Raw genomic sequence first — 21,863 nt, 5'->3', positions numbered from 1 at the left:
GAGAGGGAGACAGGAATCCGAAGCAGGCTCCAGGCCCTGAGCTGTCAGCACAGAGCCTGACGCGGGGTACGAACCCACGAACAGTGAGATCATGACCTGAGCTAAAAGTCCGGTGCTTAACGGACTGAGCCACCCAGGCGCCCCGATTTGTCTCTTCACCCAAGCGCCTTCAGTGTGCAGCACATCCGTTCTCTGTGCAAAATACCGGATGGACGCAAACCTACATCGGCGGAGGCGGGAACGGAGCGGAGGGTGACCAGGCACGGTGATAACGTGCGTGACGTTAAGGGCCAGGTTACACAAGGCAGAAGGTCTCAGCACTTAGTCCCCACCCTCCTCCTGTTCTTTGTGTGTCAGTACTTTTCCCCTGTGGAGCCAGCGGCTGTTTCCAGAGGAAACTGGCAAGAGGAGGGAAGGAGCGGAAGGAAACTAAGCTGCCTTACTGGGTCACCAGGAGTTTTAATGCTTTCAGAACCGGCCCCAAGGAGACCAGATGAAGCGGGCTTTTTGTTCATTAGCATTATTCCTTAAGGGGCAATCGGAGACTGCTTTGGGAGTGTGGGCCAACTTAAACGCAGAGGAGGGCAGGGGAAGTGGGGAGAGAGTTGAAACAGTCTGTCGCTGCTGACCTGGGCACCACACAATCAGAAGAGCCCTTGGCCGCAGCGGGTGGCGGCTTATTCCTGCCAGTCAGTATCAGCCCTCCACATATGGCAGCAAAAGGAGCAATTTCCGCTGTCGCTCGCTCACTTTGTAGCAACAGACACACACGGGATGGCAGGCGGAGTCAGGCGATTTCATGTGTACGTGGCTTCCCATACTTCAAATACAGATACAACTTCCTCTTAAAGAGTAAGAATAATGAGCGTGTAGCATTTTAAAATTCAATCCCTAATAGAAATCGGAGAGGTGGAGGGATGTCACTCACTCTACAGCTGAAGAACCTGCCACTCCCAGGAGTTAAGCTCATTCGCTTAAGGACGCTCGCTCGCCAGGGGCGTCTGGGTGGCTCCGTGGGTTAAGCATCCAACTCTTGATTTCAGCTTAGGTCATGATCACACGGTTAGTGGGTTCGAGCCCTGCGTTGGGCTCTGCACTGACAGCATGGAGCCTGCTTAGGATTCTCTCTCTCTCTCTCTCTCTCTCTCTCTCTCAAAATAAATAAACAGTCCAAAAAAAATTTTTTTAAAGGACTCTTGGAAAGAAAATACAAATCCAGGATGAGAAGCTAGATGATTTGTCTCCATAGCCAATAAAATGCTGCCTCTGAGCAAGGGTCCGTGACCTGGGACCCAGAGGTAGTGTTCAGGTATCTGCGAAAGCCCCCGCTGCAAAGCTGAAATTGTACTCATAGGTGTTCGGGGAAGATTTTCTCCGGAGAAGGCCCAGAAAAGGTTAAGAAATGTCTGGCTGCGATATGCCAACAGCTTAGTGAGTAAAGAACATGACTGCAAACCAATTCTCATCAAAATGTCAGGGGCCAGGGCTCCAGCAGGCACAAAAGGAAGGTGGCTTGGAATCAACCCCTCAGAGAGCAGGGTGCTCTCTGGTCAGATTTCGCCGGTCACGAGCAGCAGACGCCACAGAGGCCTAGGGACGGGCGGTACTTTCCGCTCTGGTGGTGTCCCCTCTAATGGCAGTGCCGGTGGGGGTGAGGCCTGGACCCAGACACTGACCCCCAACATTACCCACCCCACGGACAGGAAGACGCAACAGTCAGGAGCTGCTCACGTCTCCTACTGCACAGGGAGCAAACGGAACGAACGTATTCTTATGCCTGTCTGGATTACCACTTTGATCTGTCCACTCGGCCAGTAGCAAGTTGGGAAAATACCGATGATGCTGACCGGCATCAGTGGAAGTGTGTTTTGTTAAAGTAAGTGGGCGCCGTTCCATGTACGTACTGAATCGACACTTGTTAAATCCCTGTCATGTAACTTGGCCGTGTTGCGGGTGCTGGGGACACCCAGAATGGACGGTGTCCTGGCTGCCGAGGCGCTTGGTCTAGCCATGGGAGCTGATGTGTAAATAGACAGAACACGGGGCGATCGGTGCTCCATGGAGTCCTTCTCAGCGTGCTGGGCAAGAAGGTAAGGGCGGTATCTGCCTGGAGCATCTAGGAGGACTTCCCAGGGGAGGTGATGCCCAACCGGACCCTGGGGACAGGGAAAGATGGCACCCCAACAAAGCTCAAGTGATAGTGTTACAGGTGTTCTATTGCCTACAATGTAGTTTCAATAGATTTATATGTGGAATATATAAGTTAGGTAGCGCCTGGGAGACTAATCAGGAATTCACACCCCAGGGTAGATAGCATTTCAAAGTTCTTCTTTTTTTTTTTTTTAAGTGTCTTTTCTTTTCATCTTTAATGTTTGTTTATTTTTGACAGAGATAGAGAGGGAATGAGGAGGGGCAGAGAGAGGTAGAAAGAGGATCTGAAGCGGGCTCTGTGCTCACGGCAGACAGCCTTATGGCGGGCTCAAACTCATGAACCGTGAGATCGTGACCTGAGCCGAAGTCGGACACTTAACCGACACCCAGGCACCCCAGCATTTCAAAGTTCTTTATCAGAAGTCCCAATAACAGAGGCAGCTACTATATAAGCCTTTAGTTTCTACATCTATACTAGAGAATTTCCTAATTAGCAAATGATTTGTTAGAAGTAATTTTCCCCTGCTGAGGAGAGTGATACTGAAGGTTTTTCTGGCCAGAAAAACACAGGTGCCTCCCTTACTGGAATGGTTTACAGAAAGCCCAGCAGCTGGGTCACTCTTTAGAGAGAGACTCCGCAGGGAAGATTCAGGAAGGTCCTGTGGCCCACCACTCACCAGGAACATTGGCTGCCTGATTCAGGGAGGTAAACAGAATCCCGCTCCAAGAATACTGCCCCACGTGCTTCTAATGAAAACACTCGTGCAAAATACCCGAGTCACTAAGTAATCTCACTAATCTTATAAGAATGAGTGGTGGGACTGTTTCTGTGCCATTTAAAAAAAAATTGTATTTCTTTTGAGAGGGGCGGGGAGGGGCAGAGAGAATCCCAAGCAGGCTCCTCCCTGTCAGTGCAGAGCCCGATGCAGGGCTCAAACTCACAAACCATGAGATCACGACCTGAGCCAAAGTTGGACGCTTATCCAATGTCAATGAATGTTTGTATGTAAGGCCGAGGTCAGCCCGAGACTTGGTTTCCCTCTAAGTCCAGCCAGCCCCTGATGGGGAGGCCGGGGGAGAGGAGAGCTGTTAACGCCCCAGCTCCATCAGCCCACAGGCAGTCAAGCTGGGGAGGCCAGTCTGTAATGGTTCCCGAGCAACTTGCCTTCTGAGGCTGTCCGCACAGGCATTTCTAGAGCCCTACCCGGAAGATGCTGCGTTTTGAGCTGACCGCAATCGCCTGGAAGGCATCCAATCCTGTCTCGCCCCGTTGCCTCTGTTTTGACCTCGAAGTCCCTCCCTATCCTTACAACCAGGCTTGAAATCTTCCAGACTCTGCTACCTACTCCATCCGGTGGAGTCCCTTTTCTGTTTCCACGGCAATATCCAACACCATTTCTATCACTTACGCCTGACAGCTGGTCGTCCTAAATAATTCCATGGTTTAATCCAAAATGCACACTTCATGACACTTCCAACTATTAATTAACTGCTGTCAAGAGGATTAACCTCCGTGGGGGATTTTCTCCTGGCCAAGAGGGAGCTGGTCCCTAAGGCCTCAACAGAATTGTAAATCCAAAGGTGGCCCCTTACTCAAGTCTGCCACCCGGTGGTCAGTCGGTGCACAACAGCACTGCCTTGGCTTCCGGGATCTGGGGCTCACGCCAGCTGCATATTAGGATTATCTGGGGACGGACTGATTACAGAACTTTATTGTTGTTGGTTTGTTTAGAAAGAGAGAGAGCACTGGCGAGCAGGGGAGAGGGGAAGAGGGAGAGAGAGAATCTTAAGCAGGCTCCATGATCAGCATAGAGCCTGACATAGGGCTCAATCCCACCACCCTGGGACCATGACCTGAGTTGCAATCAAGAGTCAGATGCTCAAGAGACTAAGCCACCCAGGTGCCCTGATTATAAAAACGTTAAAAAGCTCCCGTGCCTTGCTTGGGACATACTCCCAGATAAAAATCTCTAGGGGTGGGACCCAGGGTGCACATTAGAATCCCAGGTGAGCTTTTCAAGAATTTGCTTCCTGAGAGTACACCCTGACCTATGAATCAGAATCTCCAGGAGTGGGACCCAGGTCTGCGTGCTCTGAACACATCCTGCTTAAGCAGAAGTCTAGCTCAGGCTTCCCCAGGCCTGCATCAGAGGCCTCTTGCTAGACAAACATACGCCTGGGTTCTTCTCCCATTTACCTTTATAGGTATTGAGTGGAGCTTGAGAACCACTGTTTGCAAGAAGAAATAGGACTTAAGGAGAAACAGAGGCTGTGACTTGCCCAAGGTCACAAGCCTGGTGGAGCAAGGCTCCAACACCGTCTCCAATCTTTCGGTCCGACACGTAACCGCACGCTGCTGGATGCTTGGCTCCCCTAGAGGGGAATTCTTTATTTTAGTGAGCTAGAATTCTTAGGGAAGAAGCAGAATAATGAAAATAAGCAAAGGGGCGCCTGCATGGCTCAGTCAGTTAGGCATCCGACTTCAGCTCAGGTCATGATCTGGCGGTTCACGGGTTCAAGCCCCACGTCGGGCTCTGTGCTGACAGCTCAGAGCCTGGAGCCTGCTTCTGATTCTGTGCCTCCCTCTCTCTCTCCCCCTCCCCTGCTCATGCTCTGCCTCTCTCTCTCTCAAAAATAAACATGAAAAAAAGTTATTAAAAAAAAAAGAAAGAAAAGAAAAAGAAAATGAGCTAAGAGGTACCCCAAATGAGACATCATAGTCTTTCAGTGTGTAAGGTTTGTCTGCGAGGTCTTCAAAAAACTCTGCCAAGGAGTCCAGTGTCCTCTCTGCCAGTCTTTCGTAGGTGGTCTCATCCAGAGAGCTGCAGGGGAAACACAAAACACATGCTTCCTAAACAGCTCCATTTTATTAATGTCAACCTGGCTGATGGATTCATTGATTGACTGATTCATTGTACTGGCTGATTGATTGATTGATCCATTCACTGTAAGCTTTACCTCCAGCATGGGGCTTGAACTCACGAGATTCAAGAGTCACATGCTCCACTGACTGAGCAAGTCAGACGCCCCGACATATTTATTTTTTCCTTAAATTAAAAAATACACGGAAAATAGTTAACATGTACAGTGTAAAAAGTTAATCAACATGAAAAAGTTTATAAGGAAGAAAACTTTTTTTCCCAAATAAGCAGCCCCATCCATGGTCAACTACGAGTAACAGTCTCTTCTGTATCTGTCCAGAATTTTATATTCTCTTTTTTTTTAAAAGACCTTAGGGAGGGTCTACTATTAACATTTACTTATTTTTTTAATTTTTTTTTTATTTTTTATTTTTTTTTATTTTTGGGACAGAGAGAGACAGAGCATGAACGGGGGAGGGGCAGAGAGAGAGGGAGACACAAAATCGGAAACAGGCTCCAGGCTCCGAGCCATCAGCCCAGAGCCTGACGCGGGGCTCGAACTCACGGACCGCGAGATCGTGACCTGGCTGAAGTCGGACGCTTAACCGACTGCGCCACCCAGGCGCCCCAACATTTACTTATTTTTGAAAGAGACAGAGAGAGACAGAGCATGAACAGGGGAAGAGCAGAGACAGAGGGAGACACAGAATCCGAAGCAGGCTCCAGGCTCTGAGCCGTCAGCACAGAGCCTGATGCGAGACTCGAACTCCTGAACCGCAAGATCATGACTTGAGCTGAAGTTGGATGCTTAACCGACTGAACCACCCAGGCACCCCTTTATATTCTTTTTAATACAGAAATGAAGCACTGTGCAGTTTTTATTTAATATATTCTGGAAATTGTTCCATATTAGCCCATACAGATTTTCATGGTATTTTATGTTATTTATTGAACCTGACTCCTTCAGCCGGACATTGTGCTTATTTCCATTGCTTTTGTTATTAAGATTTATACTGGGCAAACCACAAAGTGGGAGAAAATTATTTGCACTACATGTATCTGACAAAGGGCTTATTTCCACAATATAGAAAGAACTACAAGTCGATAAGAAAAAGAAAACCCAATAGAAAAAAAGGGTAAAAAAACTTTGAACGGGAATCATTTTTAGAAAGATATCCAAATGGCCAGTGCACATATGACAAGGTATATAACTTTATCGATCTTCAGGAAAATATACATTAAAAAAAAAATCACAATGAGGGGTGCCTGGGTGGCTCAGTTGGTTGGGCGACTGGCTTCGGCTCAAGTCATGATCTCGCAGATTGTGAGTTCGAGTCCGCGTCGGGCTCTGTGCTGACAGCTCGGAGCCTGGAGCCTGCTTCAGATTCTGTGACTCCCCCTCTCTCTGCCCCTCCCCTGCTCACGCTCTGTGTCTCTCTGTCTCTTAATAATCAATAAACGTTAAAAAGAAAAATCACAACGAGATGCCACCAGAATGATGGTTAAAATAGAAGAGACCGGAAATATCAAGAGTTGATGAGGAAGCGAACCAGCCCCTCTCCATTGGGTGTGTGTATGTGTGTGTTTGTGTGTGTGCGTTCGTGTGAAAGGAGGGTCCATGCGGACACCAGTGGCGGGGGGCAGACTGGAGCAGTGCTGGGGAGCTTTGCACCAGAAGCCACTGCGTCCTCCTACCCATTGGGCTGTATTTCCCAGCGTCCCCTGCAAATAGCTGTGGCCATGTGCCCATGTCCTTCCCACTAAAATGTGAGTGGGTGACAAGCCATTTCCAGGGCTTCCATGCCCTTGTCCCTTTCTGTGGGATGGGCGGGGTGACCGGCCTCCACCGTGCAGGGGACAGTAAGGTACTGACAAGTCACAGGAGGGTGGAATAGCCTGGCTGACCGAATCACTGCACAGAGGCATGCCCACCCTGGGATGTCTGCACACAGGGACACAGACCACTGGCTTGAGCTGTTACAGGTTTGGGTCTCTTTGTTACTGAGGCTTGGCCTACCCTAATTGCTAAGTCACCCAAGAGAATGATAACAAAACTCTGGAGACAACCTAAATGTCCAGCAACAGGGGATGGGTTAAGTGAACTATGGTCGGTGTATCCAGAAAGCTTCATATTATTTCCTTAAAAATAATGTGGTAGGTAGGTGGTGACGTGGAAAGATGCTTATGAATGCTGCCGCTAAGGGAGATAACAGGCTTTGTATGGGATGGGCTTCTTTTTTTTTTTTTTTTTTTTTTTTTTTTGGTAAAAGGTAAGAGAAAAGGAAAAAATTTAAAAAAAGATAATATGTGCACGTAGGCCTATGTCGTGTATTGAGAGAGAGGGAGGGCACAGGGGAAGAGGTCTCTGATGTGCAAGGTGCTTTATCTTACCCAGGGTCGCCCAAAGTTCCCGCTGTCCTCATGTTCATCAGACAGACACTCTGGTTTTTGACCTTCACAGTCTGACCGAGGCGGTGGCCGCACAAACTCTAAAAGCCAAAGTTAAGAAGAACGTTACCATTTTTCAGTGTATTACAGTCCGTGAATGCATGGTTTCACCACTCCTACATTCGAGAATAACCACATTCAAGTTTTCCAGGAGTAGTTCTTTCTTTCTTCTCTTCTCTTTTTTTTTTTTTAAATTTATTTGAGTAACCCAACGTGGGCCTCAAACTCCTGACCCCGAGATCAAGAGTTGCCCACTCTCCCGATGGAGCCAACCATGGGGCTCCTCCAGGAGTGTTTCTTAGGAAATGTTTTCACGTTCTTTACATACATACATTACCTGGAGTTCTCTCAGGCTCTCTCTAAGCCTGTGCTGCTCAAAATAATAATTCTGAGCCACAGACAGCTATTTACATTTACATTTATTGGAATAAAATTTAAGAAGTCAGTTTCTCAGTTGAACTGGCCACGTGTCAAGCGTCCTGAGGTCTCGTGTGGCTAGTGGCACACAGAACACAGTCACCACCACAGGATGCTCTACTGGGCAGCATTGCTCTAGGTGACTAGCACAGGCCAGGCAGGGAGGCATCAGCAAAGCTCCCAGAGTCTGATGAATACAAGCAACAATGAATGGTAAGAGGCAGATGTCTGCTGATGTCCAGAAGAGAGGATCGGACCTCAGACTGGCAGGTCTCATTAACATGATCTGCAGGAGACCATGGGACGTGTTGATTGATCCCAGTCCATAACATCTGAGTGTCCAGGCTCCTGTCTCTGAAGCAGCCAGTGCTAACTGATCAGCTGGAGAGCCAGATGACATAACCAGAGGAGAGTGACAGGCACCAGAGGGGACCCCGGCTGAGGGACCTGCCCCAGTGTGGGAGGGGATGGAGCCTATAAAGGGAGAGAAAAGTGATACATATGCAGTGGAGATGATGGAGAAGGGGCCACAGGGCCTTGTGACGGCACTCAGCTGGACCTCATCCTGGGAAGACATCCAAGGGCTTGAGGGGCTTCGTGGCAAGACTCACATTCTCCAAAGGTCACTCTGGAGCACGGCTCAAGGCTGTTATTCTCATGAGCCATCAATGTCCTTGGCAAACTCAGAAAGGAAAAGACAGAGGGCATGCGGCTGAGAAGTGAGCAGACAAGGGGGAAACAGAAATGCAGAGCACAGAGGGCATGATTTGATTTGATTTTTTATTACTTTTTAATGTTACTTTTGAGAGAGAGAGTATGTGTGCATGCAAACAGGGGAGGGGCAGAGAGAGAGGAAGACAGAAGATCTGAAGCAGGCTCTGTACTTACAGCAGAGAGCCCTATGTGGGGCTCGAACGCATGAACTGTGAGATCATGACCTGAAGCGAAGTCGGACGCTTAACTAACTGAGCCACCCAGGCGCTCCCAGACGGCATGGTTTTAACTAATTTTTTTTAATGTTTATTTTGAGAGAGAGAGAGACAGAGTGCGAGCCGGGAAGGGGCACAGAGAGAGGGAGACAAAGAGTCTGAAGGAGGCTCCAGGCTCTGATCTGTCAGCACAGAGCCTGATGCGGGGCTCGAACCCACATACTGCAAGATCGTGACCCAAGCTGAAGTTGGATGCTTAACTGAGCCACCCAGGCGCCCCAAAGTGGGCATGATTTTAAAAGGTTGGCTCTGAAGAAGTGAGAGAACCGGCGTGATAGCCACACATTCTAGAGTGTTCACCGTCCCCTTGGTGTTGATAGAAATGGATGTGGTTAGTCCTCATTACAATCCTGTGAGGCAAGTACTATTATTATAGTGGTGATTCGCGACAGTTATGCTCTATAAAGTCACCAAGAATGCTAGATTAGTGAGCTGCTCCTAAGGGAAATACAGGCTTAGGGTACTGCTGGCCTCAGGTCATATTTGACCAACCGATCAATACATAACCTTGTTTTACATGTGCTTCTGTTTCAAGGCATCTTGTTTAAGGGGCACCTGTGTGGCTCAGTTGGTTGAGCATCTGACTTCACTCAGGTCGTGATCTCAGGGTTCGTGGGTTCAAGCCCCGCATCGGGCTCTGTGCTGACAGCTCAGAGCTTGGAGCCTGCTTCCGATTCTGTGTCTCCTCTCTCTGCCCCTCCCCTGCTTGCACTGTCTTCTCTCTCTGTCTCTCTCTCAAAAGCAATAAACCCTAAAAAAAATTTTAAAGACATCCTGTTTAATATATATTTTTGATTCATGAACACTGTGCTCGGGGCCAACGGCACCGTAACTCAGGCGTGAATGGGGCCGATCCGGGGCACTTGTCTTCTTCGCGAGGCACGTAACAGCCTTCTTGGGCTTAGACGGCACTTCAGCACTAGGCTGGGGGCCATTTTAAACGGTGAAATCAGCAACAAAATCACAATGCAAACAACGCGCCACTGAGTAGCCGGTGAATAGGACACTTGTTTACAGTGTGGGGGCTGAGAGAAAAAGCAGGGAGTCACCCTGTTTGACCCGGGGTGGGAACATGCAAGGGGGGGGGCGCCTCCAGTGTTTTGCTGCTCTGCGTGCGCCCAAGCGTGACTGCAGAATCACCCTGGGTATAGATTTGGGGGTTACAGATACATTTTATTGAGTGGGTGAATTCACAAGTACAGGACCCATGAAAAATGAAGATGAGACTGTATTTGTATTTCACAGATGAGGAAACTGAGCAAAGTCACACGAAGACTCAGAGACAAGCGCAGGAGCTGGGATTTGAACCCAAAGCTGTCTGGCCCTAGGGTCCGGGCCACAAAGGAAAGAATCGTACGCCTGGGAACCGTACAGAGTTTCAGGCATGTAAGGGAAGTTTGAGACTAGGGGCTCAGAATTTCCCTCCTCTCCAGGGTCCTCTCAAGTCCTGTCATGTCTCTCTGATACCTTCACACAGCCTTCTTTTCTCTTTTCATTCCTGGCTCTGCTTTTTGTATCTCTGATGGCTGTCCTTGGTGGGAGGTTCGGGCTAATGCAAGTTATTCAACAGCCAGGAGTGGAAGTCTACACTCGGCTGTGTGTAATCATCGAAGGGACTGTCGCCAGAAACATCTTGCTGGTCTCTTACCCGTTCTCCCCAACCCAACATTCCCTGGGTACCTGCTTAACCATTCAGACCCTCTGTTTCCTCCTCAGGAGGCAGGGATCAGGGAAGAAGCCCCGCTCTGCTAGAGGGAGGCAGATGGAATCTGCAGCTCTGAGGGCTGTGTTAGGGGTGCTCCCCCCTGCAGCCTCCCGGCAGCCGCCCTCCCTGCTTCCAAGCCACCTGGAGCCCTTGGACTATTGCTCTGTGATGGGTCTGCTAAGCCTGAGTCTCCAGGGTTCAGTCGGTCCCTGAGCTCAGCACGGGAGGAGATTCGAGATGGTTGCTAGGCCTACAGTCTCTGGCTCCAGCCCTGGAACCGCACGACCCAATGGAGGACCAGCCCCAGTGAGGCCCGGCCTGGGGGGCTAGCAGGGAGGACAGCCCTCACTCCGGGGGCCCCCCGCGGCAGAGCACAACACTGGAAGAGTGACACAGTTCTCATCCACCGCCGGGGAGCGTGGACTGGTGTAACCACTGTGGCATCAAGTGAGTTGAACATTTGCTGGCTCCTCACGTAGCCAATGCCATTCTCGGGAATTCATCCAAAAAGGGCCTCTGTCCGTGGCCAGGAACGCCCACAACAGCACAATCCGTGCCAGCAGCGCCACGGCGGGATCACCCGGATGTCACCAGAAGGAGACTGGACAGAGTGTGATGTACTCACCCAATGGGCTACTACCCGGCAGAGAAAAACGAATAAATGACAACTGTGCACATCAGTATCGATGAGGCTCAGAAACAACCCTGAATGCAAGGAAGAAGTCACAGCGGAATAAACGCAGCAAAATGTTTTTTAGGGAGACATATGTAGGGGGTGAAACTCTAAGAAAAGGAGGGGATGCCTGACAGAATTCAGGAGAGCAGATTCCCTTCAGGGAGGACTGGGGGGAGCGGGGAGAGCTTTCAAGGAACAAGCAATATTCTAATCTCTCTCTCGTTTTTTTTTAAATGTTTTTCGTTAATTTATTTTTGAGAGAGAGAGAGAGAGAGAGAGAGAGAGTGAGGGAGAGAGTGTGCACAAGCAGGGAAGGGGCAGGGAGAGAGGGAGACACAGAATGTGAAACAGGCTTCAGGCTCTGAGCCATCAGCACAGAGCCTGACGCGGTGCTCGAACTCATGAACCATGAGATCATGACCTGAGCCGAAGTCAGACGCTTAACCGACTGAGCCAGCCAGGCGCCCCAGCAATATTCACTCTCTTCATCTGGTGGTGAAAACATGGGAGTTTGTTATTAACCTTTAAACAAGATAGATATTTTATATACACTGTTGTATGTATAAACGCACATACATTGTCTGTGGAAGACAATAAAAATGAATTTAAAGTGAATTAGGGATGCAGCCCCTGGGTGGCTCAGTAAGTTAAGCATCCAGCGTCAGCTCAGGTCATGATTTTATGGGTTTGTGAGTTCGAGCCCCACATGGGGCTCCATGCTGACGGTGCGGAGACTGCTTGGGATTCTCTCTTTACCTCTCTCTCTGCCCCTCCCCCACTCGCACTTTCTTTCTCTCAAAATAAATCAAATAGGGGCACCTGGGTGGCTCAGTCAGTTAAACGTCCGACTTCGGCTCAGGTCACGATCTCGCGGACCGTGAGTTCGAGCCCCACGTCGGGCTCTGGGCTGATGGCTCAGAGCCTGGAGCCTGCTTCCGATTCTGTGTCTCCCTCTCTCTCTGCCCCTCCCCTGTTCATGCTCTGTCTCTGTCTCAAAAAGAAATAAAAACGTTAAAAAAAAAATTAAAAAAAATAATAATAAATCAAATAAACCTAAATAAAGCGGGGCGCCTGGGTGACTCGGTCTGTTAAATATCCAACTCATGATTTCAGCTCAGGTCATGACCTCATCATTCGTGAGATCAAGCCTCTTGTCGGGCTCTACGCTGAGAGTGCAGAGCCTGCTTGGGATACTCTGTCTCCCTCTCTCTGCCCCTTGCCATGTGCTCTTTCTTTCTCTCAAAATAAATAAAGAAAAATAAATAAAAAAGAAAAAAAAACAAAACAAAGTTAATTAGGGCATAACCTGCTTGCCAGGCCTAAGGTCAAAAGATCATGGGATCATAGGTGAGGATCTTGTCCCTCTACAAAAATTAATGTCTATAAGCCTTCCAAGGTGTGCAGCAAGGGCTGCAGCAGGGGCTGATGAAGTTAGGTCAGAGGTGATGACATTATCTCCTCCTTGGAGGGGCCTCCTGTGTGACAAAGAAAAGGCTGGAGGACCAGCTCCGTCCCACTCTCATTCTCAGTAGGGTCAGGGGCTGCATGATGGAACCAGAGGCAGCCCTGGGCCACGGAGCCGCACACTTAGATGGAAGGCATTTCTGGGGATCCTGGCTTCTGACGAGCAGCCAGAGCTAAGAACCGACAATCAGAAGCTTAACACGCTGTACTCCAGAGCTGTGTGTGTGCAGAAGCCGCGAGCCACACACGCGTGGCCATGGGGCGCCTGGAACGTGGCTGGTGGGACCAAGGACCTGGAGTGTAAACCTTACACGATCGTCATTTAAAAATGATACTTGAGTCAAGTTTCTGGAAAACTGAAAACATGTTTGGAACAGCTCGAGTGTGTGACTTTGTTTTTCAATAGTGAACTCTGAGAAATGGAAATGAAACATTTCCACAAGCAATTCAGCTTAAGATCTGAGCTGGCAGGTGCTGAAGTGTGCAAGCTGAATTTGTCAGAATGAGTACTAAAAAAGAATGTTAAGTGATTCAATGACTTTTCAGTATTGATTAAATGTTGAAATGATATTGTGAAAAGCTAGATTACATGAATGTGTTGTTGACATTTTTTTTTAAAAAAAGTAAGCTCTATGCCCAACATGGGGCTTGAACTCATGACCCTGAGATCAAGAGTCACACGCTCCACTGACGGAGCCAGTCAGGTGCCACTTTGTGTTGTTGAAATTAATCTCACCTGCTTGTTTTTACTTTTTCCATGTGGCTTCTAGAAAATTTAGGATTACACATGTGGCTCCCCTTCCATGTCTGTTGGACAGTGCTGGAGAAGTAGGAATGGCAGTAGAGAAAATAAGGATGGGAAGAGGCCCCCAGAAGGAAGCCAGGTCCTGATGGATTCGGGAGTGCATGGGGACTTTCGGGGCCAACCTGGGGACAGTTAACGCCTTGACAAAATTAAACATGGCGGTCCCAGTTGCCACCGTCATTGAGCCAACTCTTCAAGTACTAGGAATGGATGAGGGAGCCGCGTGATAGACAAGTTCAGCAAACCTGATTAAGTGACTGTGGCAGAGGAGGCCTAATGGGTGACCCAGGGAGCTAACTACCTCCCAACCTCCCAGTTACCCCCAATCCCAGTGTGTGCCAGTGCCTGCCTCCTGGGTGCTGGCTGTGAGTTGGGCACGCTGCTGAGTCAGCAGCCCTTCAGCCACTAAATGCCACCCAAAAGACCATGCCGTATGTTGTCACTGTCCTAAATGAAAAACTGCTGGCAACCCTTGGCCCACACCAGCAGGGGTCCAAGTACAAGCTAGGGCAGCTCCCCGTGGGAGCGGCATAGAAGGAGAGGGGTAACAAGTGTCTGTGTTCTGCGCTGGGGCATCGTGGGACCAGCATGGCCATAACTGCCTATTTTTCCTGAGAGTCCTGGGAACCCAGTATCAAGGTCCCAACTCTGAATATTGGCAACCAATCCTAACTTGTCTTCAAACACAGCCAAATAGTAGGGCGGTGGGAAGTTTAAGTCTGAAGTCCAAATTCCAAGGGCGACTGAGTGGCTCAGTCGGTTAAGTACTGGACTCTTGATGTTGGCTCAGGTCATGATTTCACGGTTGGTGAGTTCAAGCCCTCTCTCTGGCTCTGCTCTGACAGCTCTGGACCTGCTTCTGACGGTCTCTCTCCCTCTCTCGCTGCCCCTTCCCTGCTCACGCTCGACCTCTCTCAAAATAAATAAAATTTTAAAAATAAAGTCCAAATTCCAGAGCTCCACAGGCACTCTGAGTTGGATTTCACCTGCCTCCATCTGCGTGGACAACCCAACCCGCATTACCAGCCACTCAGAGCGGATGTCCGACTGCTTTCCTCCCGCAGGCAGGCAGGTTCTCCTGCGGGAATACCCTCCCCTCCCTCCCTGGCCATCTTCAAGACCCTGATTAAACACCGTGTCCATCCTGCCCTGCAGTCTTCCTCAACCCCACAGCCGTTCTTTCAGCTTCCTCCTTTCAAGTCTGGGGAGTTACTGGGTCAGACGCTCCTTTGCATTCCCCAGGGGAATTAACTTTCAGGGCTGAAGACTTTATATATGTTAATCCAAAGTAATCCTTACACCAGTTAGGCCAAATGGGCTTTACCCTTTAAATCTCTTCACAGAAAAGGAAGCCAATCCTCAGAGAGGTTCCAGATCCGCAGTGGTCACACAGCTCCGGTGAATCGAACCAGAATTTGGAACGCAGGCCCAGTCATTTTCCAAAAGCTTTGCTGCTCTAGCTACTGTACTCCGCAGCCTTGACATTTCCACCTCGCTTGAGGAAGCATTTCTTTCGGAAAAGCCCGTGCTTGAAAACATCACTCTAATTGTGTGTGTGTATACATATTATTATATTGGTACTATTATACTGTACTGATTATTTTTTTAAATTTATTTGAGAGAGAAAGGGAGGAGCAGTTGAGGGGCAGAGAGAGAGGGAGATAGCGAGAATCCCAAGCAGGCTCTGCGATGTTAAGAAAGGAGCCGGATGTGGGGCGGGAACTCACAAACCAAGAGATCATGACCGTATCAAGAGTGGGCCACCGACTGAGCCACCCAGGCACCCCTGTACTATTTTATTTTATTTATATATATTTATGTGCCATACTGATATTGTATGTCACACACATATATAGGTACATTACAGCATCCAGTACAGTATCTAGTATCGCTTAAATTGTTCTCGAAAAGCAAAGTGGCGAGCTTGGAGACAACCACGGCCTCCGAAAACGGATCTGCGGCCCCCTGCGTTGCGTTCCCCCGCAGTTGCATGGCAGGATACTGCCCCTTCCACCCGAAAGCAGAAGCCGGTGCAAATGCGACCCCGGGAAACAGAAGGCTGAGCGGGCGGCACCGCCCTGGGCAGCCGGAGCCGCGCGCTCCGCCGCCGTCCGGCCCCCCCGACCCCCGCCGAGCGCGTCCCCGGCCCGCGGTTCCTCCGGAGCGGACGGGGCGCGCGTGCCCGGCGCGCGTGCCCGCAGCGTCCTCAGCGTGCGCGGCCTCCCCCCTCCGGCGTGCGGCCCTGAAGGCTGCGCGGCGCGGGTACTCACAGCGTGGCTGGGTACGTGGGCTGCGGCCGTCAGGACTCTCAGACCCCGGCGGCCGTAGAGCGGGGCGTCCCTCTTCGGCGCCGGGGCCCCCGCGCGGGCCCGGGCTGAGCCCCCGGGCGCCGAGCGGGCCAGGAGGCCGGCGGCGGCGCGGCGCCCGAGCGTCCACATGCTGCTCCCGCAGTCCGCGGCCGCTCCGCCCTCCCGCTCGGGGGACGCCGCGGCGACACCTGGTGGCCGCCGGTGGAAGGCATCGCGGCTCGGCCGGGCGCTCAGGTCCCCTCTTCTGTTGGCTGTGGGAAATGGCCCAAGGTTAGACCTCAGGAAGAACTTCCCAGCGCGGTACTACCTCTGTTTCACGCAAATGGAGAGCGCGCTTCTTGCAGAGCACACAGCTTACCCCTTAGGCAACACAGTGAATGCGTAACCAAGGTCCCTGGTGTCGGAGACCTAGTGACCTGCTGCTGATTTCTAGCCCGGAAGGATTTGAGAGCTGCAGTCTTGCCACGAACTGGATGGGGTGCAGGTCTTGAAGCCGCTTGCCCATAGCAGGTTGTAGCAGTTAGGAGCGGGCAGACAGGAGAGGGATTGCCTGGTTTAAAAGCGAACTCTGTACTTCCCGGCGTTGTGACCAGTGCGCAGGCTCATTAACTTCTCTGTGCCTCATCTGTAAAATGGAGTTTATTAAAGTTTCTACTTCTTAGGGTTATTTTAAGGGTAAAGTGAGTTCATCTATGTAAAGTGTTTTTTTGTGGGGGGACAAGTCCTAGACCCTGCTAAGTGTATGGTAAATATTAAGTTGTTAATACACCTTAAAAGACATTTTTACTTTAGTATGTTGCAAAGGAATACAGATTGTGAACATTTCTTTCATAGCTTATATATGCTTGAGAAAATGGCAAGTGCACATACCAGAGAATGTCATTTTTATGGGGAAGATAGTGGGCAGAGGAGATCGATAGTTGGCGCTAAAGTTTTTCCAAAGCCTCCTTGGTACTTTGTGAATAGTGGAAGTAAAACACGTGTAAATGTGTGGGACACTAAATGACAAGGTTCAAAGAGGAACCCAAACTATCGGATATCAGCATTGGATGGGAGAGTGTATACAAGCAGAGGTGGGGACAATCAAGGAAGCCTTCATGGAGGAAGTGGCATTTGCACTGGGCCTTGAAAAATAGGAGGGGTGGGATCTGACAGGCTATCAGAGAGGTTGTCCAGGACATTCTTTTGGATGAGAGATATTGTCTTTCCTTCAGTTAACTGTAAGTCCTTTATTGAGCACCTGTTATGCCTATTCCAGGCGTGGAGAGGCCATGTCCCCCCTGTAAATGATCTGCAGATACATTTGATAGTTAAAACGAAGTGAGGGTTGGGGGGGGTGTGTGCTGGCATCTAGTGGGTAGAGCCCAGGGATGCTGTTTGATAACATGCTACTGAGAGGATGGCCCCATGCAACACAGAATTATCCAGTTCAGAATGGTAATGGTGCCAGGGCTGAGAAGCCCTCACTAGAGCGAAGGGAAGTGTTTTGGTTAGTAGCCCCAGCGCCAGCCGCTGTTGCACTGATAGTGGGGCCTTTCTCATACCCTCACAACTTTATTACATACTTGGGGAGTTGGCACTAGTATTCACCAGTGTGCTTAGCATGTTCTGGCATACGGGAGACCCCGGCACGTGCTCCCAAGTTTTGCTCCCTGCGAAGCGGATGTCACTGCCCTGTCTTTGCAGCCAAGGAAGCAGGCTCCGGGTAGCAGAGCAGAGAACATGAAGGCCTCACAATCTGTGCTGAGGTCAGACTGAGAAAGAGACACCTATGATTTTGCTCATATGAGGAATCTCAACAAACAAACCCAACGAATAAATAATCAGAATCAGACCTGTAAACACAGAGAACTAACTGAGGGGCAGGGTGGGGGGGGGGCTGGAGGTGGAGGGATGGGCAGAATGGGTGAGAGGAAGAGGAAGATCCAGGCCTCCAGTAATGAAATAAGTTACCAGAATAAAAGGCACAGCACCGGGAATGGAGTCGGTGGTACTGTGATAACGATATATGGGGAGAGACGGTAGGGGCAGTGGTGAGCACAGCGTGACGTTTAAGCTCTTGGAATCACTGTGTTGTACACTTGAAACTAATGTAACATTGTTAACTACACTAAAAAATTTTTTTTAAGTTTATTTATCTTAAGAGAGAATTATAATTTATATAATTCATTCTTTAATTTAAAATTTTATATACATTTATTAAATTTTATATATTTTATAGATAACACCTAAAGAATTTATATACAGTGACTTATATGCTAATGTGTGTATATTGCATATACATTTTATCTATGTGCTTTCATATAAATATATTTTATATAAATTTCATGGTTTGTATTATCAATATACCCTTATATGTGTATTTTATGATGTAATATGTATTGCAAATATAGACAAGTTATATATAATTATATAATCACTCTAGTAGAATCAGTATTATATAGTTAGTATATGAACATAGTGTTCGATAATTGGTATGTAGCTATTAATTAACATCAACTATATAATCAATATGATAGAATTATATATAAACATATATATTTCTTGGGGAAAGAGAGCTGACCTCTGCTTACCCCTTCAAAGTCATCCTGTACCCTCTTGCCACACTTCCTGGTCTTTAACCTTGCCTTGCCCTGCTGTGCCTTACGCCTTTGCTCTTGCTGTTCTGGCTGAAGCTCTCTTCCTCCAGCTGATCACAGGGGGCCCCTTCTCTGCAGGCCTCAGTCTGCATGTGCCGTCCTTAAAGAGCCTCTCTCGGACCACTGTACCTAAAGGAGATTTCTCCCTCTGTCCCGTTTCCCTCCGTCACTCCCCTCCATTGATTTCCTCCACAGCACGCCTCCCAAATGGCAAATCCATTGCTTGTTCACGTGTTACCTGCTAACTGAACGTTCGCCACACTACCATACAAGCTCCGCGTCTGTTCTCTTCACCTCTGGTTTCCCCAGCGCTAGGCACGGTGCTGGGTAAGTAGCAGGTGCTCAGTTACTGTTTGCCTGGAATGGATGGATAACCCTGCTCTGTGACCTGCTAGCTGAGCTTCACCTGCAGAATAGGGATACTGGGGGTACCCGGCACACGGTGTGGTGTGAATTAGATGAAATAGCGTACAGATTTTGTGGTAATGGTACTTGGCTCGTAGTACGAACTCAACGGTTACTCTTCCCTTTCTCTGTCACTGAGTCTTAGGCTCAACTGTGACGTGCTGGGGGCAACCTTGGGCTAGTCATTGAACCTTTGAGACGTCAGAGTTTATTCCATCGAGGATTTTATTGATGCCTGCACACTGTTCTAATGCTGGAGTATGGCGATGCACAAAATAAGCAAGACTCCTTGGTCTCATGGAACTTACGTTCTAAGATCTCCAGTGGCCGAGATACTCTTAGGTTCTGTGTCAACACAGGAGCCGGAATGATCTGGCTGAGCTTTACGTAGACTAGGAAAGAGAATGCCCTACCCTAAAGACTTGGGAGGGGACAGGGGTTTGTCCTCGGCTTAATTTCTTCCAGATCCAGCCGGTTTCGAAAATCACTTGGCGGGTCTTCTTGAACTGTGCAAGTTTGAGAGTTTGCTTGCTATGGCACAACATCTGCAGCTCTTCACTCTGAGAGCACGTCAGAATTTGAGGAGCCAGACGACTGCCAGGGGAAGCCAGGCCTCCTGTTTTCTGGTCCAGTGCTCTTGCTCTACAGGCTGTTTACAGCCGCAATTTCCCTGGTTTGGGGACGTCGATCCCAGGAAAGGCTCTGATTGGCTCTGGTGGGATCATAGGCCCGCCCCTTGGAGCAATCGCTGTTGCTAAGGGGGTGGACTAAGCTGATTGGTCAGCTGCCAGGGGGCAGGGCATATTAGAGGGCGTGGGAGTTTGCCAGGGAGCTAGGAAATAAGCGCTACCTCCGTGCGCCGTTGGTAATAAAAACTTGTCTCCAACTTCTCACTCCCTGCCTGGCCTCGGGCTTCACCTTCGTGCTCTTAGAGCCTAACACTGAATTTACCGCCGGGAGGTGACTTCAGCTCTGGGGAAAAGCCAGTCCGGTGCATTTGCTTGGATTGATTGATAAGAGAAATTGCCCAGGATGTTCTTCTCCGACAGTTGCCCAGGGCAAATTTTTCTACAATGACGGATGAGAAATAGCAGTTTGTCTCAAGAGACTGACTATGGGACCAGAATCTGAATCCAAGTTCTGGAATGCAATTTGATACACGACTCTGAGCTTAAAAGAGATTAAGTTCATAAAGATAGTCAACAAATTAATTGATCAGTAATTCCAAAATATTTTTGACAATACATAAGAAACTTGTAAATTAGTTAAGTAATATGCTAATTATCGACACTTTCAGTAGCCAGAAAAAAGGAGGTTTGGATTTATATGCTAAGAAAGTGTCCCTGCAGGGTCCTTTGGGGCCATGCGTGATTGTGTTTGAACCTTTAGTTGACAAATGAAGAAAGCTTCAGGCAGAGACCTCTCACTGTACAGAACACTTTTAGTGGAGGCTGGTTGAGGGGACAGAGGAGAGAAGCATGTGATATATCTGAAGTATTCCTTTAGAGAGTCATTCTTCTTGTTGAATTAGTGTTGATACACCAGTAGCCTTCAAGGAAGCAGCCTGATGCAGTAGAAACGTGGGTTTTGTGGATTCAGATGTATTTGCAAGGCAAATACATTAACATATTTAAACATAATTCTTTTTTTTTGAATATGAAATTTATTGTCAAATTGGTTTTCATACAATACCCAGTGCTCATCCCAACAGGTGCCCTCCTCAATGCCCATCACCCACTTTCCCCTCCCTCCCACCCCCCATCAACCCTGAGTTTGTTCTCAGTTTTTAAGAGCCTCTTATGGTTTGGCTCCCTCCCTAACTTTTTTTCCCCTTCCCCTCCCCGTGGTCTTCTGTTAAGTTTCTCAGGATCCACATAAGAGTGAAAGCATATGGTATCTGTCTTTCTCTGTATGATTTATTTCACTTAGCATAACACTCTCCAGTTCCATCCACCTTGCTACAAAAGGCCATATTTCATTCTTTCTCTAAACATAATTCTTATATATGTTTCAGATTAATTAGACAAGTGTTATGGACTGAACTGTGCTTCAAAACTCATATGATGCCATTCTAACCTCTGGTACTCCAGAATGTGACTGGATTTGGAGATAGAGGTTTTATTTCATTTTTAAAAAAGTTTATTTATTTTGAGAGAGAAAGGGGGGGGGGAGGGGCAGAGAGGGAATCCCAAGCAGGCTCTGCACTGTCAGCACAGAGCCTGATGCAGGGCTTGAACTCACAAACTGTGAGATCATGACCTGAGCCAAGATCGGACGCTTAACCAACCACACCACCCAGATTCCCCTAAAGATAGAGCTTTTACAGAGGTAATTAAGATTAAATGAGGTCATGAAGATGGGGTCCTAATCCAATATAACTGATTTCTTTAAAGGATGAGGAAGAGACACCAAGGCCCGGTAAGCACAAAGGAAAGACCATGTGAAAAGGCAGTACAAGAGCCACCTGTTAAGCCAAGAAGAGAGGCCTCAAGAAACCAACCGACACCTATACCAACACCTTGATCTTGGACTTCGAGCCTCAAGAACTGAGATATATTTCTGTTGTGTAGGCCAGCCTACTGTGTGGCATTTTTTTAATGGCCACCCTAGAGAAATGCGGAACCAGCAGGAAGGCGAAGCTGGTTTAAAGAGGATGGAAGACTGATCTGGAACAAGATTGTGAAGTCAGACACACAATCAATTAGAGTCCTTCAGACATGTGCATCTATGGCGTCTGGGTTACCTTCCTAGACAAGAATCGTTTGCATCTTATGACTTTTCTCCCAGGTTACATTCTTGAGATATAATTAATAACAACTAACAAGTCAAACGTAATCACTGTCATAGAGCAGAGTCCCTCAATAGCAGCACTACTAACATTGTGGACAGGACAGTTTTGTTGTGGGGGTTGTCCTGTGCATTTGAAGTTCAGCGGCATACCTGGTCTCTGCCCACTAGATGGCAGTAGTACGTGTTCCCCCATCCAGTTGTGAC

General features: G+C 48.7%; 1 protein-coding gene and 1 long non-coding RNA gene across 2 annotated transcripts in view; one reads left to right on the top strand and one right to left on the bottom strand.

The window, feature by feature from the left end:
• Positions 1-16,055, bottom strand: part of FXN (frataxin) — a 23,965-nt gene extending 7,910 nt beyond the window's left edge. Inside the window, exons 1-3 of the mRNA XM_060610116.3 lie at positions 15,787-16,055; positions 7,404-7,501; positions 4,853-4,973 (exon numbers count right to left, since the gene is read on the bottom strand). Coding sequence (XP_060466099.2) covers positions 4,853-4,973; positions 7,404-7,501; positions 15,787-15,954 — 387 coding nt within the window. The 5' untranslated portion in view covers positions 15,955-16,055. The remainder of the gene's footprint in view (positions 1-4,852; positions 4,974-7,403; positions 7,502-15,786) is intronic.
• On the top strand, positions 15,983-21,863 carry LOC144613988 (uncharacterized). Its single transcript, XR_013551487.2, has 2 exons — positions 15,983-16,095; positions 21,263-21,863. It is a non-coding gene; the product is annotated as an uncharacterized LOC144613988 (long non-coding RNA).

The sequence above is a fragment of the Panthera onca genome, chromosome D4 (assembly GCF_046562875.1).
Source record: "Panthera onca isolate mPanOnc1 chromosome D4, mPanOnc1 haplotype 2, whole genome shotgun sequence".
NCBI lineage: Eukaryota > Metazoa > Chordata > Mammalia > Carnivora > Felidae > Panthera > Panthera onca.
This window is presented reverse-complemented; position numbering and strand designations above follow the sequence as displayed.